Source organism: Macrotis lagotis, chromosome 1 (genome assembly GCF_037893015.1).
Source record: "Macrotis lagotis isolate mMagLag1 chromosome 1, bilby.v1.9.chrom.fasta, whole genome shotgun sequence".
NCBI classification, from domain to species: Eukaryota; Metazoa; Chordata; class Mammalia; order Peramelemorphia; family Peramelidae; genus Macrotis; species Macrotis lagotis.
In genome coordinates this window covers 573,645,409-573,663,355 of record NC_133658.1, presented here as the reverse complement: position 1 = coordinate 573,663,355, position 17,947 = coordinate 573,645,409, and the positions used below count along the sequence as shown (strand labels likewise).

The window sequence follows — 17,947 nt, the reverse complement described above, 5'->3', positions numbered from 1 at the left end:
GAATCAGGAGGACCTGAGTTCATATCCAGCCTCAAGCATTTAATAATTACCTAGCTGTGTAACCTTGGCCAAGTCACTTAACCCCATTGCCTTAAGAACAAACGAAAAGGAAACTATTATCATTGAGACCAATGTTGGCTTAAGATTGGGGGCTCTCATTCTATTTTCACTTTTTTAAAACTTGTTTTATTTTTTTTCTTTCTCATGTTTTTCCCTTCAGTTCTGATTGTTATTTCACAACATGACTAATATGGAAATATGTTAAACATGATTATACATGTATAACCTACAATAGGGGACAGAAGGGAAGAAAGTAGAAAAATGTGAAACTCAAAACCTTATAAAACATGAATATTGAAATGTATTTTTAAAAGTAAAATAACATTAACAAAATAAAAAAGAAGAAAAAAAAAGAATGGGGGCTCTCAATCCACTGGTCTTTTAGTTCATGATAGATCCATGTGGCTCAAAGTGACAGTGTAAACCTATTTAAAAAATAAAGATAGATGTCTCATCTCCTTACCTTTTCAGTCACTCAGCTCACAACAAAGGGAAAGAGCATCAGTGAAATCACAACTTCCTGGCATGTTTAATAGGAAGGATTTGACAATAACTGCATTTTTTTCCTTCAGTCACTGGGGTTTAAGCATCCATTGTTCAAACCAAATCCAGGAAGAACTAAAAAGGTAGATTGCAAATTCATAAAGATCTCTATAAACAAATGAGCTATATATAATTAGTCATACTAAGAGCCTAAAGGGTATGTACCTGGATTCTTGCTTCTTATCTCTGTTTTCTTAATATTACATTACATTACCCTCTGGCCCCAGCTAATTCCCTGGAGTATTCCTTAGCCTGGTGAGACTGCTCTCTTCTGAACATTCATCAGGAGCATCCAAAATGGCTCCCTTGACAAACATCTTTTCTCACTATAACTCTATGAGACTAGTTGGAAAATATTTATTCCTTCTCCTTTGTTTACAACTCAGAAAATAGAAGCAAAGAAGTATCCTTGGGCTTGAACTGGGAGCACTGAGTACAAGCTTAGAGGTTTTTGAAGGAAGAGTCAGGTCATCCAGGCTTTCCAAACTCCTTCTTTATGCTCCATATCCATATCTCCTCTATACCCTTCTCTTAAGGACTCAGATATCCCCAGAAAGCAGATTAGAGTCTAGGTGGGGTCAGAATGGACTCAGGGACTAGGAAGGCTCCTAGATTTCATCAATCGTCGATAAGCATGTAAATGTCTATTATGGGACAATCACTGGAGTATAAAGGAAACAGTCTTTTCCTTCAAAAAAGCTTATATTCTATAGAACTTAGGCTTATGGGAACAAGTGGTCAACCAAGGAGATTTGATTATAAATTTATTGTTGTATGATAATTGTGTCTGACTCTCCATGACCCCATTTGGTGTTTTCTTGGCAAACACACTGGAGTAGTTTACCATTTCCTCTTCCAGTTTATTTTACAAATGAGGAAATATATTACTCTCCAACTTACACTCACCTAGAAATCAATATCTTTAGGCATCTAATGCTATATTCCTAGGCAATGCCTAGTGTTAAGGTCCTTACCCACCAGATTATAGTTCAAGAAAGTTCTATGCTATGAGAATTACATCCATAAGATCATAAGTATTGAGCTGAAAGATATCTAAGAGATCATCTAATCCAACCTCTTGATTTTATAGGTGAGAAAACTGAGGCTCAGAGAAATTAAATGACCTGCTCAAAGTCATAGTGGAAGTAACTACTAGAGCCAAGTGTCAAATTAAGGCTTAGTGATTCAAACTTCAGAACTCTCTCTATTACATCATGTTGTTTCCTATCCTCCCAGCTCTGAAATACATCATCTGATGATGTGCAGTAAGAGTGTCATTAGTACATTTTGACAAATGAGCAATTTGGAACCCAAAACCCTTAAATGACTTTCCCATAATCACAACTAATAAGGGATAGAGCCAGGACTAGAACATGGATATTTTGAATTACATGGCTAGCACTTTTTCCACATTATGATTGCCCCAAAAAAATAACATAATTTACAAAATACTTTCATCAAAACAACTCTGTGAGATAGTACCTGTATTATTATCACCTTTGGAGAAATGAGGGAAACAGACTTAAGATATTAAATGACTCATCCCAGGAGTTAATCAAATTAAGCTAGAACTGATAATATCATTATGCTATATGGGATAACATAAAGTCCTTTCCAATAAGATTAGGGATAAAGCAGAAATATCTATTATTTATCCCTACTATTTGATATGTCCATTAATACTAGTTTTAGCAATAAGAGAAATTAAAATTGACAAAAAGATTATTCAAAAGTATGATGAATTGCTTATGTGGATATATGATCCCTTTCTCTGATGTCTTCAAGCAAAGGTTGGATGTAAGATCTTTGAAAGCAAGCACCATTTCTTTTTTTCATTACCACACCCTCTGCTAAGTATTAAGGATATAATAAGAGGCAAAAGAGAGTTCCTACCCCCCAAGGAGCTTACAATCTGAAGGAAACAACATGCAAGCAAATATTTACAGGACAAATAGGAAATAACTAAAAGAAGGAAAGTTCTGTAATTAAGAAGACTTATGGAAGGTTTCCTGTAGAAAATGGAGTTTTAGTTGGAACTTTAAGGAAGCCAGGGAGGTTAATAGAGCAGAGAAGAAAGAGCTTTCCAGGGATGACCAGAAAAAATGTTTGGAGATGAGAGATGGGGTGTCTTATTACTGGAACAATTAGGAGGCCAGTGTCACTAAATGGAAGAGTACTTGTTGGGTACTTAGGTATAAAAAGATTGAGAAGATAATGGGGACTAGGTTATGAAGAGCTTTGAACATCAAATGGAACTTTGGTATTTCATCCTGGAGGCAGTAAGGAAAATATTAGAGTTTACAGAGTAAGGGGATTACTTGATCAGACCTGCATTTCAAGAAAAATCAATTTAGTGATTGAAAGGAGGATGTATTGAAGTGAGGAGAGACTTGAAGCAGGCAGATTATCAACAGACTATTGCAATAATTCATTGTGAGGGGAAGAAGATCTGTGTCAGAGAGATGATAGTGCCAAAGGAAAGAAGAGAGTATATTTAAGAGATGTTCCAAAAATGAAATTGAAAGGCAACAGATTAGATATAAGAGGATGAGAGGTAGTGAGGAATCCAGGAAAATTCCTAGGTTTTGAGACCAGAAGGACAGGGAGGGTGCTATTGCTGTCTACAGTAAAAGGGAATATTGTGGGTGGGAGGAAATTTTAAGGGGAAAGATAATGTTTTAGAACTTTAATTATTTCTCATTCCTTGGCATTATGTAAGATGGACCATAAAAATTGATCCACAGTCCTGAAACAAGTATGATAGTTGAAGGCAAGAAGTTTTAGGCTTTATATGCTTTATTTATTTTTATTTATGCTATAAATGCATTCTATATAACATTTATATCTAATATGTGTATAATACATCTAATATATTATATGTTTTATTTATTTATGCTTTATACATTATATAATATATTCATAATATGTGTGATATGTATAATGTACTATATTATTATATATTCATATATTTATGCTTTATAGCAAGAGAATTATTTTGAGACATCATGTGATAGAGTGCAAAAAACAATGAACTTAGAGCTACAAGGCAGGGGTTCAAACCCTACCTCTGCCATTTACTGCCTGTGTGATCTTGGGCAAGTCCTTTCAAATTTTTGAGCCTCTCTTAGTTTTCTCCTCCATTAGCTGACTTGTAAGTTTCCTTCCAGTTGCATATCTATGATTTTGTGATCTAGTCATCTAATCGGCAGTTTATTCAGAGCAGTGAAATTCATCCCCCCACTTCTTCCAGATGGTGCCATGACCTCTAATGTTGACAGCTGGTCAAGGTTTCAGTTTAGTGTCATAGGAAAGTAACAACATAAGTGTCTCCCTTGCTTATCCTCCTGGAGAGATTTTAGTGGATCTGGAATTGCAAATAGGTCACCCAGGGATTTATGCTGACAGATCTCTAGGATAGCCCATAGTTTACACACCAGTTCAGATGTACTTCTGTGCTGCTGACCTAAAGGTCATTCATTTACGTAGACTTTTCCTATTCAGTTTTCTAACCAGAAGCCTCCTTCCCAAGGCCAATGAGAGACAATGACTAGGCTAGATCTGTTTGACTTGGGACAGTAAGCCATGATGAGGATTACACTTGTCTTGAGAGTGTGATAAAACTGGGTCAGTCACTGAGCCCAGATATCAGTTCAAGTAGTTTGCTTTTAATTGTGACTTCAGTAGGCAAAGTTGATGAAGCATGCCTTTCTCCAGTCAGCAGAAAGGTGATGGGCTATGGGTAAAGAAAGGGACATATATCATCAGACATGGCCATCATACTGATTTGTTTTGTTTAGCTGTATTTGTTTTGAGAAAAGGTTTTGGGAAGAGGGAGGGAAAGAAGGGGAGAGTAGTAACTAGAAAATAAGTTTTATTTTTATTTTTAAAGAGTATTTGGGGTGGCTAGGTAGCACAGTGGATAGAGCACTGGCCCTGGAGTCAGGAGTACCTGAGTTCAAATCCGGCCTCAGACACTTAATAATTACCTAGCTGTGTGGCCTTGAGCCAAGTAACTTAACCCCATTTGGCTAGCAAAAACTAAAAATAAAAAGAATATCCATAAACATTTTTAATAGTATCTTAATATACTCTTAGGTAAGGTTGATATATTGCTATTTTTTCTCTTTCCTTTTTATTCTTACATAGTCTGGCTAAAGACAGAAGGGAAAAACAATATATTTTAAAATGAAGATGATATTTAAAATAAAGATGATATAAAAATTATATTATATAAAAATATAAAACAGTATCAAGAAGAATTAGAGGGGGGAAAGAGAGGGAAAAGTGGCTTAATCTTCTTCCTAAGGCACCACAGTGGAGTCCAGAGATGGAGTTGGGCATTGTCATAGCATCATAGAGACAGAACTGGAAGGGTTCTTAGAGGCTAGGGAACGCCACCCCCTCAAATGAAGGCTTGCATATAGTCACTCAGGAAATATCTGAGGCATAATTCAAGCACAGATCTCTGTCCACTGGTCAACTATTTCTTGGATTCAAAGACATTTCAGTGTTGTTTAAACAGACCTTCTCCTCAATGGCATTCTATGTCATATTATATGAATGGAAGGAAGACCACAGAGGGTATCTGAATGCTTCATGGATTTGTATACTTTCATCCTCTGATATCTAGTAGGGGTGAAAAGATGACTATGTTTAGACCTAATTAAAAAATTAATCAGCAAAACTATATTTTACTAAAAAGTACCATAGACAATGAAGTAATATCTCTGATAGCATCTCATTTCTCAAATACATACTAAGTATAGAACTAAGTCAAGGTTATAAAAATAAGAGCCATTCCACAGTTTGTAAATAGTCAAAGAATATGAACAGGCAGTTTACAGATGTAATCAAAGCTATCCATAGTCATTGTTAAAATGTTCTAAATCATTATTGATTGAAGAAATGCAGATTTAAATAACTCTGAGGTACTGAATACCTATCAGAAATGACAAATGCTGAAGGAAAATAAGAGAAAATTAGGTAACAAACTGCTGTGGAGTTGTGATCTAATCCAGCCATTCTGGAGAGCAATTTGGAACTACGTCCAAAGGTTAATGGAGTTTGCATACTCTTTGACTCATCAAGATCATTATTAGATCTGTATCCAAAAGAGATCAAAGAAAAAGCAAAATAATGTATATTCATAAAATATTTATAGTGGATTTTTTGTGGATTTCCAAAAGAATTGAAAATTAAGAGGATGCTGATCAGTTGAGGGATGACTTAAAAAAGTTGTGGCAGATAATCACAATGTGTTACTCTAGTGCTATAAGAAATGATGAGGGGGTGATTTCAAAGAAACATGGCAAGAGTATATGAACTGATACAAAGTGAAATGAGAATTGGGAGATCATTGTCCCATACCAGCAATGTTGTAATAATGATCAACTGTGAAAGACTTTATTACTAAGATCAATACAGTGAATCAAGACAATTTCAAAGGTCTCATGCTGAAATAATTCTATCCACCTCCAGAGTATGAACTGATTAATTCTGAGTTCAAATTGAAATATAATTTTCTCACTTTATTTTTCTTGCTTTTTTAAAAAATTGACTAATATGGGAATTTTTTGCATGATTTGACCTGCATAATCGATATATTGCTTGCCTTCTCAGTGAATGTTGAAGGGGAGGGGGTGAGGTAGAGAATTTGGAACTCAAAATTTAAAAAGGAAAGAGTGTTAAAAATAAATAACAAATAAAATATTTTTTGAAAAGATGAATTTTCTTAGTCATACAACAGAAAGATGAATTCATCCTTATCTAATATTTGCTTATGTATGTCTTTCATCCTTTTTTTAAAGAACTTCGATGATGGAGACTCTCGATTGGACTCCAATGAGTTCTTGAAATTTGTGGAACAGAATGAAACAGCAATCAACATCACCACCTATGTTAACCAAGAGACCAACAAGCTGCTCAGGTGCAGGGAATTTGGGATGACTCATGTTAGGGAAGATTGTGTGGGAGAAAAGGAGTAGGACCCCTTCCTATGGGCAAAAAATGAACTATTTCTACAGGAATGAAAAAAGGCACACTAACAGTTTTATATATTATTCTCAAATTTTTTATTGTTGTGATTTTTTTCAAAATTCACAGTTACATATTACAAAACATTTGTTTTGAGGTAGGTGGCATAATTATATTGATTCCCATTTTACTTGAGGAAGCAAACTCAGAGAGGTTGTGACTTGTCATACAGATCACAAGAGAAAGAACTGAAATTTGGACTCAGTCTCCCTTCCTCCAAATCCACTAGTCTTTCTACTTGTATCAGATAGATCATTGAAGGACAGCATGGAGAACTGATAATAATCAACATTTATATAGCATTGTAGTAGATAGAGCACTGGATCTGGAGTAAGGAAAACTCATTTTTCTGAGTTTAAATCTGGTCTCAGATACTAGCTGTGTGACCCTGAACCAATCATTTAACCCTGTTTGTTTCAATTTCCTCCCTTGGTAGACAGCATGATATACTGGACCTGGAGGTGGGAAGACCTAGATTCTAATCCCACTTTAGACCTTTACTACCTGTGACTCTGGCAAGTCACTTAACTTCTGTCCCTCAGTTTCCTTATCTGTAAAGTGAGAGGATTGTATTCAATGGTCTCCAAGCTCTCTTTTGGCTCTAATGCTACTATTTTATGGTCTCTGCATGTTTTGATTATTACTTTGATTATTACTTTTAGATTTTAATTTCTACAGTTGGCATAAAAGTAGATACAGTGGAAAAGGACACTGCTAGAGGTTTACAAGTACAAAAGCATTTGTTGGCCAAAATAGAAAAATCATTCAGGAAAGTATGACTTGGTATAGCAAGAACATTTGGACAGCCCAAGGGAATCTGACATCCAGGTTGTTGATAGGCTAATTAGTGGATTAATAAGTATATTGTCATGAAATTGAGAGCTGGAAGGGACCCTGGCAATCATGTAGTCATCCCATTTTACAGATAAAGAACCTAAGCTTAGAGATATAAGATTGCTTGAAAAAGTAAACATAATATTTGCCACATAGAACTTTAAACACCTTTGAGATATTGACTACACAGTAGAGAAATGATAGAACCTAATTCCTGCTGACTAGTGGCTCTGGGGAGTGGAGCTGAGGTCTTCTCACTGACCCTGCCCTTGTCTTTTGTTTCAGGGGACTCTGTATTGATGCTCTCATTGAGCTCTCTGATGAAAATGCTGACTGGAAACTCAGTTTTCATGAATTCCTCAAGTGCCTCAATCCTTCTTTCAGCCCTCCAGAGAAGAGTAAGCTTTCTTTACTTTACCATACAAATGAGGGATGTTTTTATGGTCATAGGACTGAAGGTTATTGGTATCCTCCAATACAATTTAGTAGTTCAATGAGCATTTGAGGAACACCTAATATGTGGTAGAAAACTATTACGCTGCTGGGTACTTGGGATATAAAGACCTGACTTCCAGGAGCTTATATTCTTTTTGTCACTAATTTGTCAATAAATATTCCTTACTTTATTTGTTACATTCTAATACAATGTAAGTTGCTTGAGGTCAGGTACTGTTTCATTTTTATCGATATTTGCTACCTAATAGTGGGGAAAATTAACGGCTCTAGACCAAAGGACCTAATTTCAAAACTCACTTCTGATGCTTACTAGCTGTGTGACCTTGGGTAGGTCCTTTGGTTTCCTCAAATATAAAATGAAGCAATTAGACTAGATGATTTCTGAGATCCCTTCCAACAGTAGAGATATGATCCTTGTACATACTAAGGCTAGTATTAAACTGTACTTTGAAATTGAATTAAGTCCTTATTTCATGTAGAAGAGATATAAAGACAGAGTAAGACATATCCTCTTGATTCACAAAAAGGGAAGGATAGAAAGTCCCAGTGAAAAGTCCAAGCTTGGGATCGCTAGGTGGCACAATGGATAGAGCACTAGCCCTGGAGTCAGGAGTACCTCAGTTCAAAACCTGCCTCAGACACTTAGTAATTACCTAGCTGCGTGGCCTTGGGCAAGCCACTTAACCCCATTGCCTTGGGGTTAAAAAAAAAGTCCAAGCTCCAAAAGTGTCTACTAAAACCACTGCCCCTATTTTTTGACCCCCAAAGAATGTGCCCTGGAAGATGAAACCTATGAGGATGGAGCCGAGACCCAGGTGGAATGTAATCGCTGTGTCTGTGCTTGTGGAAACTGGGTCTGCACTGCCATGACCTGTGAGGGTAAGTTTTGCTCCAAGTTTAAGAAAGAGAGAATGTTACTTTATCCCCCAGTCAGTGGGGATAATTATGAAATCACATGTCAGAACAACATTGTCTGTGCCTGCTTTGGAAAAACTCTGTTGGCCACATTCCAGAAATACTGGGTTCAGAAAATATATGAAACCAGTAGAGTCATTTAGGAAGCAGTCCCAGGGAGTTGACACAACTTTTGACAACAGTCAAAGTTTGATAGTACTAAGATGATAGGATTAAGAGAATGTGCTCCAGGTAAAAAAATATTCAAGTGTTTGAAGCCAAAAGAGAAAAGATAAAAGAACTAGGCCGGATCCTTCAGGTACCAATAGGCACTGTAAACCCTGTGAGACTGAAATGTATAACAGGTAGGCATAAGCCTAGAAGGTTAGAACTTAAAGGGAATTATAGAGGTCATCCAGTTAAAATTCCAGAAGAGAATAGGGAATGGTAAGCAAGTAAGATAGGTCTGTTAGTCAAGAATGGAAGTGTCAGACTGATGGCAAGAAAAGTGAATGGTCTGAGCTCATTGCTTAGAAGCAATGTAATATGGTTCAGAGGATCTCAAAGTATGATCTTGGAGTCCCTGAGAACTTTTCAGGAGGTCTTTTTAGTCAAAACTTATTTTCATAGTCAAATATTATTTTCATAATAATAATGAGATTTTAATTTCTAATAAATTAAATATGATAGCTATAATCCACATAAAAATAAAGCTCCTGGTGGGGGGAGGGAGAAGGGGAAGGATAATAGGAAAAGAATTGTCTATGTTTCTGAAGAATATAAAAAGGATCCTAAGACCAGAAAATTTGAGTATTAATTGGTATAGTACACAGGATATTTATAATCAGGAAGAATGTGTTCTAATACTGCCTCAAACACTTATTAGCTGTGTGGGCCCAGACAAGTCACTTAACATTTTTGAGTCTCAGATTCCTTATCTGCAAAATGGTAAGAGGGGAAGGAGCTGGATTCTGGATTCAGATACAATCTATCTCTAAATGAAAAATCCTATGACTTTATAGAACTGAAGGTCAAATGGAAAATGACTGACAACAGGAATCCAGGACACTTCAGAATTTAGAGGTCAAAAAAAGTGAATTAAGATCATACAGGGGGCGGCTAGGTGGCGCAGTGGATAGAGCACCGGCCTTGGAGTCAGGAGTACCTGGGTTCAAATCCAGTCTCAGACACTTAATAATTACCTAGCTGTGTGGCCTTGGGCAAGCAACTTAACCCCATTTGCCTTGCAAAAACCTAAAAAAAAAATCATACAGAATATTCAGGTTGCATTGGTATTTAGGTTGTAAACAGAATGGGCTTGGCCAAGAAAGGACCAAGTTAGGGCATAACCAAGCCATAAGTTGGCAGACCAGAAATCAAATCAAAGATGTCAGCTAATACTTGGAAAAAATAGGCAAGTACAGTAAGTCCAGGCAATCATGGAATGACATCTAAGAAGATCAGCCAAGAGAAGGACAAAGATTGAAAACTAGAGCCTGAATAGCATCAAAGACACAGGAAAAAGACTGAGCAGCCATAGATGAGGTATCCAAGTAATGGCCAGCATATCATCAGCAGCTCTCAGAGTAGTTGAGCCAGCAACTAGATTCATTAGGTTAGAGTGAGGAGTAATAGGGGAAAGGGGAAGAGAAATTCCTGATAAAAAGGACTGTGAACACAAGGTAACAAAGACAAGAGAATCTTACAATTGCTAACTTTCCAGAATATGACCTTCCAAGGGCCTAAACATTCAAAGGATGCTCCAGAGTGAATATGTCCATTTGCCAGATCTTGTGTTGCTCCTCAATGAATAGCCTTAAGCTTCCAGAGTGGCCAGCAAAATTAAAAAGTTAAAAAAAATTATATTACAAAATGTTGTGAATTCAGTGACATGAGATTATTTCTACTTATTCAAATAGCACTTTAGTAGGTTTTCTGATGATGAGCCTCTTCCAACTTAACTAGACCAGTTTTTGGAGGGCATACACAAAATCCATAACTGGGCCCATTGTGGGAAATAACAATAACTGTAATAATATGATTAATAACAAAAGTCAAACAAGAGCTAAACAGCAAAAATGAGTGAGAAAAATAACTCTTTCCCTGACATAAAGCCCAATTTTCCATTCTAGTTACCAAAGAACGATGAGGGTAATACCATTTGGATGTTTTGTCATGATGTGGTAGTGACCCTGGGATATAGACTACTGTAATTTTAGGATACAAGCCCTGGCAGGTCTTAGGACACTGGAAAAGCTTCATATGTGAATCCAGAGTGCTGCCAAGGAATTTCCTCTGCCAATGAAAATCAATCTATCAATCAATCAGTAAACGGTATACAGCCTGAGCAAGAGTCAGAATTAGAACTCAGACCTTCATGGTTCTAATAGAGTGAGAGTTCATTACCCTTACATTGCCTCCTCTTAATATATTATTTTGTTTACATTATGTTCTTTCATGCTAGATGTGTGACACTAGATTCAAAGAAATGGAGTTCCAACAAAGTAACATCTTCTTCCATATCATGTATTTTTTCCTGAAATAATTTTTATTTGTATATTTTGTTTTTAATCATCTATATTTCCCAGTGTAGGCCTTCCCCTATTCTCTTCCATCCAAAGAGACATCCCTTAACAAAGAATAAAAACAAAGAAAAAGTTTCACCTTACCAATAAAAACTTACGAACACATCAAAATGTCTGATATCTGAAGTATTTCACACCCAGAATCTCCAACTTCTACAAGGAAGAGGAAGGAGGAAGTACCATTTCGTATCTATTTTGAAGGCCAAAAGTGAATATTAGAATTTTATAACATTCTCTTTCAGTTTATTGTTTTCTCATATCCTTTTACATTAGTGTAGTTGCTAGGTACATTTTCCTATTTGTTACATCATTCCACGTCTTTTCCTGCTTTTCTAATCATCACATTTATTATTTCTCCAGTGATCTTATTACATTCACGACCCAACACTTGTTTAGTCATTACACAATCAATGGGAACCTACTTTGTTTCCAGTGGCTTGCTACACCAAAAGGGGAGAGGGAGAGAGAGAGAGAGAGAGAGAGAGAGAGAGAGAGAGAGAGAGAGAGAGAGAGAGAGAGAGAGAGAGTACTTGTAGAGGTAGATCCATGTAGGAACTATTGATCCCAGCAAGATCTCAATCACATAACTTTTAATATGATTTCAAATCTAGTTCACTGATTCCACTATTCTCCTGAACCCAACTTTTTTTCTTTCAGGAAAGAATCAGAAAGGACAACAGCCTAATGAAGATCTGACTGAAGAGGAGCTGGCCAGATATGTCCAAGAACTACAGAAGCATCAGGTAATCAGGAGCCTTTCATTTTTTCCAAGCAAGTTCCAAGTTCCAATTTAAATTATATCTCTTATTCTGCTGTGCTGGAATGCCCAAGTGACCTGTTTTGTTAAAGACATTAATGGGGTCAACTCAAGGACGTGGGAACCTCAAGTAATGCTACTATGTTAAAAGCCATTAGATTCAGTCATAGCTGTCTTTCCGACTGATCTGTCTCACATAATTTGTTTATCCATGATGGCTAGATGCAGCATAGCAGAAAATGGTGTTAATTCAGGATAGTGGGCGATAAAGTAAGTATTGTTGTGATCAGAAGACCCATAGATTATAACAGGAAGAATCTTGGACAAATGATTGTGAAGGATGGAATAAACTTCAAAGGAGCAGATAGTTTAGTGATGGCAGCAAAAGTGGATAAAGAAATAGCAAACAGGGGCAGTTAGGTGGTGCAGTGGATAAAGCACCGGCCCTGGAGTCAGGAGTACCTGGGTTCAAATCCGGTCTCAGACACTTAATAATTACCTAGCTGTGTGGCCTTGGGCAAGCCACTTAACCCCATTTGCCTTGCAAAAAAACCCTAAAAAAAATAGCAAATACAGAGTATTTCTACTTCCCCTTTTTCCTGTTCCCATATTTTAGAGGGCATGAAAGAAAGAACAATCCTGCTGGAGAGAGTAACTGTAGGATCTTGGATCTAAAGTGGAAGGTGACTTTAGTCCAAACTACACATTTTATGCATGAGCACATTTTGGGTCAGAGAGGTTAAGTAACTTGCCCAAGGTCACCCAGGTAGTAGTAAGTGGCAGATCCTAGATGCTATCCAAATACTTCAATACCAAATCTGGTATACTCTCTACTATTTTCTTGTTGTTCATTCATTTCCATCTGCATGATCCCATTTAGGGTTTTGTGACAAAAATATTGGTTTTACCCAGATAGAAAGTGCCTCAGCAAGATGGGTTCCCAGTGTAGGCCTTCCCATACTCTCTTCCATCTCATCAAGATAGTTTCCTGTCTCCAGGCTCAGCACTCTGTCCACTACAGCACCCAGCTGCCCTATTCTCCACTAAATGAGACTGCTATTGAGTTGTTTGACCTTTGTTCTTTGAAGAGGATCATGGCATCTGGAGGATGATGCCATGACTTGCAAATGAATTGATTCAAGTGAGGGGATGCTGTGCAAAGTCACCAGCATCTGGGTCCATTGGCTAGACATAAATCAGGAGGACTGGAGCTGGCCCACTAAGTGGTATTAGAAGAAGGAGGAGTTTTCACCTTGGCAGACAGCTAGCTCCAAATCACAAGGAAAAGAGGAGGAGAAGGAGGTGAAAAGAGGTTTCTTGCAGTTTGACATCTGATGATTTTATGAACTATTATGAGGAAAAGGAGTTTCATGTCTTTTAGCAGTTATGGCAGTCTGCCCCAGTGTCAACTTTATGTACTCAGATGATGCTGAATTTTAAATATATGTCCATTGTGGCTTTCAAGGGGATAAAAGTATGTAATGGAAATTGCTAAACAACACTCTCTAAAGCTGCTTCTTTTTCCCTTCCTTCTCAAAGGACACAGCAGAAAAGAACAAGAAGCTGAGCACCAAAGAGATATAAAAGAAGCTTCCAGCCCCTGAAGAAGGAACCCAGGGACTCTGCCTCCCGGCAGGCTGAGCCTGTACCCATTTACTTCAGTGCTGAAGTCCATATACACAAGTGTCTGCTACAGTTTCCAAATCGCCAGTATTTACATTGTATAATGAGTTTTTTTTTTCACTTATTTGTTTTTGTAATAAAGAAAGATGTGGGAGAAGAAAGGGGGTGGGGCTATAACCTTCATTTCTAGGAAAGCTTTAAAGGAAACTGGAACTGGTGCTGGGGGGGCGGGACTCACCAAGGAGACTGCTTCCCACTTACAGGAGGAGCCCATTTGGATCAGAACCACATCCCAGTCCTGTGCACCTCTCAGATGAGCTGGAGGAAATGCAATGATAGAATGCCAGGGAAATCTGGAGGGAGGGTGATTAGTGGCCATTTTGAATTTGGGGGAAAGGAAATGGTAGAGGAGGAGGATACACTCCTGTTCCAAATACTGTAATTCCTGAGAGCCCAAGCCTCTCAGTTCGACTTTCCCACTCTGTCCAGGAGTGTACCCTCAAAAGTTAAATGGAAAGACTAACTCATGGCAGCTTTCCATTGGCCAAGCTGTCAGTCAGCATGACCTGAATTTTATACCTCTTGATTACCCTGGCAACCTGTTAATGACCTACATTCTCCAAACCACCTACTCTTCACGAGGCTTGAGTTCTGGGCATCCCAAATCTCTACCATCCCCTACCCCTACTGGGCACACTCTTTCATTTGTTTTGTTTTGTTTTATTTTTCACAAAGGTGCTATCTTCTCTTGAAACACTTTTGACAAGTTGACTCTTTTTTTCACTTATTGTTATTACCATTGCCTTTTGTTCATGAATATTTTATTTTCTGGACTAGGAATTGAGTTTTTGTATTTTTCAGTACTTTCTAGACTTTGGATGGGAGGGAGGAATTTATTATTTAATGTCTCCTTCCATGCATGGCCTTACTCTGTATGGATCTACAGCCCAGACCCACATACTACATTACACACTGGATGGTCAGGGTTTTCTTCCATCACTTCCAAGGACATTGATGTCTGTGAGTAGGAATAGGGGCTGCCTCAGAGAGAAGTCAATGGAAAAAGAAACCATTGTCAGTAAACTGGCTGTGTAGGAAGACCAGGTTTTGACTGATTCAATGGGGATAATATCTATATCAGAATTCAAATCTTCCAAATGGTTAGAGGTTAATTATTTTTTTTATGTACAACAGTAAAGCTCCTCTTTCTACAGAGATTTAAAGATTTAGCAACAAGGATAGATAGCAAGTGATATAAATGGATGGGATATATCTCCAAAGAGGAGAGATTGCTCTTTTATGGTAGCAGAGGAAAAGTTTGGATGGAATGTTGAGGTCAAGGAGGGTGCCTACACCTTTCTCTGTTCCAGAGTATCAGGATGGGGGTTGAGAGAAGGAGCACCTTGTAACAGAGAGACAATGGCTCTGAGTGCAATATCTTAATGGAGATAGCCAGGTTTCCATGAATGCAAGAAGGTCTGTTGTCTACCTTTGACCCTTTCAGGTTTCCTTAAATACTGAGATTCTTTGAGTCTACGGTGCAGGTTCATGTGATCTTAATTTTAATTTCCTTCCATGAGATAAAGTTCTGCTATGATCCACCAAGATTGGCAGCACGGAGGCAAATTTAATGCTGATTGTAGTTTATGGTAAAAAGTAGTGGAAGCAGCAGGCAATAGAGGGAGGAAGATATATCTGATTTGTTTTTGAGGGTTGTTTTTTCCTCATTTCATATTAGACTTGTTAATCTTTGAAGTAAAAATATCTTCGATAGTAATTGATGGTAGGATGTCAGTCAATAAATGTTGCTTAAATACCTACTCTATGATATGCCAGATATTCTGAATGAAGGAAACTCACCCAGAATGGGCAGACATGATTGAACTGAAATCTGTTTTATTGGTAAGAATACCTATTAGAGGAGATCACAAAGTCATTAGTGTGGAATTAAAACCAGATTTAAAATTTCACCAGAGAAAAAAGTAAAAGACAACTCTAACACTATCTGATTTGGGAAATACAGGTATTTGAGAGAAGTCACTTACCGAGTACTTCAGTTTTAACTTCTCTTTTCTCACACTTGACCCTGTGTCTACTTCAGACCAATACATGGGGGAATAGATATTCCATCCAGCAGAATATTTGCATGGTAAATATTTGTTAATTGATCAATAGAACAAACATGAAATCCTCTGTGTAGAAGGCAGACAAGGATTCATCTTTTCTTCAGAACTAAGTGACTTGGGTTTTAATGCATGAATTATGAGAAGCTATTGTGTTTAAATTGGAATTCTCCCTAAAGAGATTTCCTTTCTCCCTTCCACTGAAAAAGTATGCAATTTCAAACACTCCAAACATTTTGCTTTGAATTCTCACCTTTACTTATAGTTATCCCAAGACATTGTTAACTCCCTTGTCCATTCTCGAAGTCTAAGCATCTCCTTGTTTAAGTGCCTTACAAAACCTCACAGTCAGCCTTAATCAAACTACAAGTTTTCACTTGCAAGCAATGGGCTCCTTTTCCCATCCTCAAATCGTTGAGGAGAAAGGAAGGTCAGAGTCTGGCAGTGAGGTTGGAAGCCAATTACCAATGCAATGTCCTATCAATCAATTCCACCATCACATTTGATTAATTAGTAGTACAATTCAAAATTACCATCAACATATAAGATCATAGATTTAAAGCTGGAAGGAACTTCAGGGTAAAATTCAACCTCTCCATTGTACAAATGAGGAAATTGACACTCCCCCAAAAAGTTAAACAACATGACCAAGATCACACAGCTACCATGTGTCTGAGGCAAGATTTAAACCCAGGTCTAACTGACTCCATTTCCATTGCTCTGTCCCCGATGCTGCCTCTGAGTACCACAGTAATTTGGATATATAAAAGATGAAATATGAAATCAGTTTGGCCTGGTCTGTAAACTGAGGGCAGCTCTAGTTAGTCCTATGAAAGTACTGCTTATGAGCAACCCAAAAGCTGATGGAAAGGACTTGTGGCTCAAGCTTAGGGGTCCTACAGAGAACTGCATAGAATAAATGGAACAAGATTTCATAAAGGTACCAATTCTGTCCCTTTGGGGAAAGGTTAATATAGCAAACTTTGATGAGTCTCTTCTTTCCCCACTCCCTCTATGGTCTTATAAGTCTTTGTTTCTGTGTTAAAATGTTGGTGTTAAAACCAAGTGTCCATGGAAATGTTAATACTATCCCCTGCCTGACCATTTTCCAAGAGCAGATGGGTCTTCTACTTACTAACTAGCCTCACTTCCACCATCCATTAAGTTCCAAGTAACTGTCTCAGAGAAAGGACTGCAGGGACATTTTCTCCTATATACTTACTTTTTACATACAAAAAAACTCTTAAAAAACAACAACGTAAGCCTTCTTGTGTTTCTTGTGCATGTGAGAATGTGTTGGTGAAAGGTTTCTGTAGTCAATAGTAGACTTTCATATTGCATTTATTTTAACCCTTTTTGTAATTCCTGATAGGTTCATTTTTTCCCTTTCCTTTGGAGATAAAAATGCCAAATAAAGAGATTAAAACAATGATTTTATTGGTTATTTTTCTTTTCCTAAGTATGACCAAATAAAATTCTGCTCTGGACAAACTGATCTCATTTCACAAAAGTCACACTTTGAAAATGAGGATTGGGGCCTGCAGAACCTTAAGAGAGAGACTTAAGTGACTCATAAAATCTTCAAAACTCTGTAGAGAAAACAAGATTTCCATAGGAAATGGGAATGACTGTCTCCTCCCTGTATGAAGGTACAGTGTTTATGAAAGGAGAGTAGGACAGAGTTGAAAGAGGAATAATATTGCTCAGTATTTCCTGGATTGCTACAAAAGGAATGTTATTACTAAAGCAGAGTGAAAATCCTCATAAGAAGGGTAGTCAGTAAAAAATGGAGAGCCATTCTTTTATTTAAGATAGAGGAGTTATAATCTTCATTGATGGAGGATGTGCCCCACCCCACTGAAATCATAGATATTTTTAAAAGTCTGGTATTGAGAACTAAGAATCAGGACTTAGAATATATAGTATAGTCACTGCTTTCTACCTTAGTCCTCTTATTTCTGCTACCACATACTCATATACAGATATAAGCACTAGGCAGCCTGGAAAATTCAATGATATCCATACTCCCAATTATTTTG

At 37.4% G+C, this 17,947-nt stretch overlaps 2 protein-coding genes across 2 annotated transcripts in view; one reads left to right on the top strand and one right to left on the bottom strand.

Moving 5' to 3' along the window:
- The window catches only part of FSTL1 (follistatin like 1), a 98,339-nt gene extending 81,002 nt beyond the window's left edge, over positions 1–17,337 (top strand). The window contains 5 exon segments of the mRNA XM_074214598.1: positions 6,411–6,529; positions 7,756–7,868; positions 8,695–8,805; positions 12,063–12,148; positions 13,702–17,337. Of these exon segments, the coding sequence (XP_074070699.1) occupies positions 6,411–6,529; positions 7,756–7,868; positions 8,695–8,805; positions 12,063–12,148; positions 13,702–13,746 (474 nt within the window). The 3' untranslated portion in view covers positions 13,747–17,337.
- Positions 1–17,947, bottom strand: part of LOC141507179 (V-set domain-containing T-cell activation inhibitor 1-like) — a 106,720-nt gene that overhangs the window by 1,869 nt on the left and 86,904 nt on the right. Inside the window, exon 5 of the transcript XR_012474097.1 lies at positions 524–678. The gene's annotated coding sequence lies outside the window, so the exon portion shown is untranslated. The remainder of the gene's footprint in view (positions 1–523; positions 679–17,947) is intronic.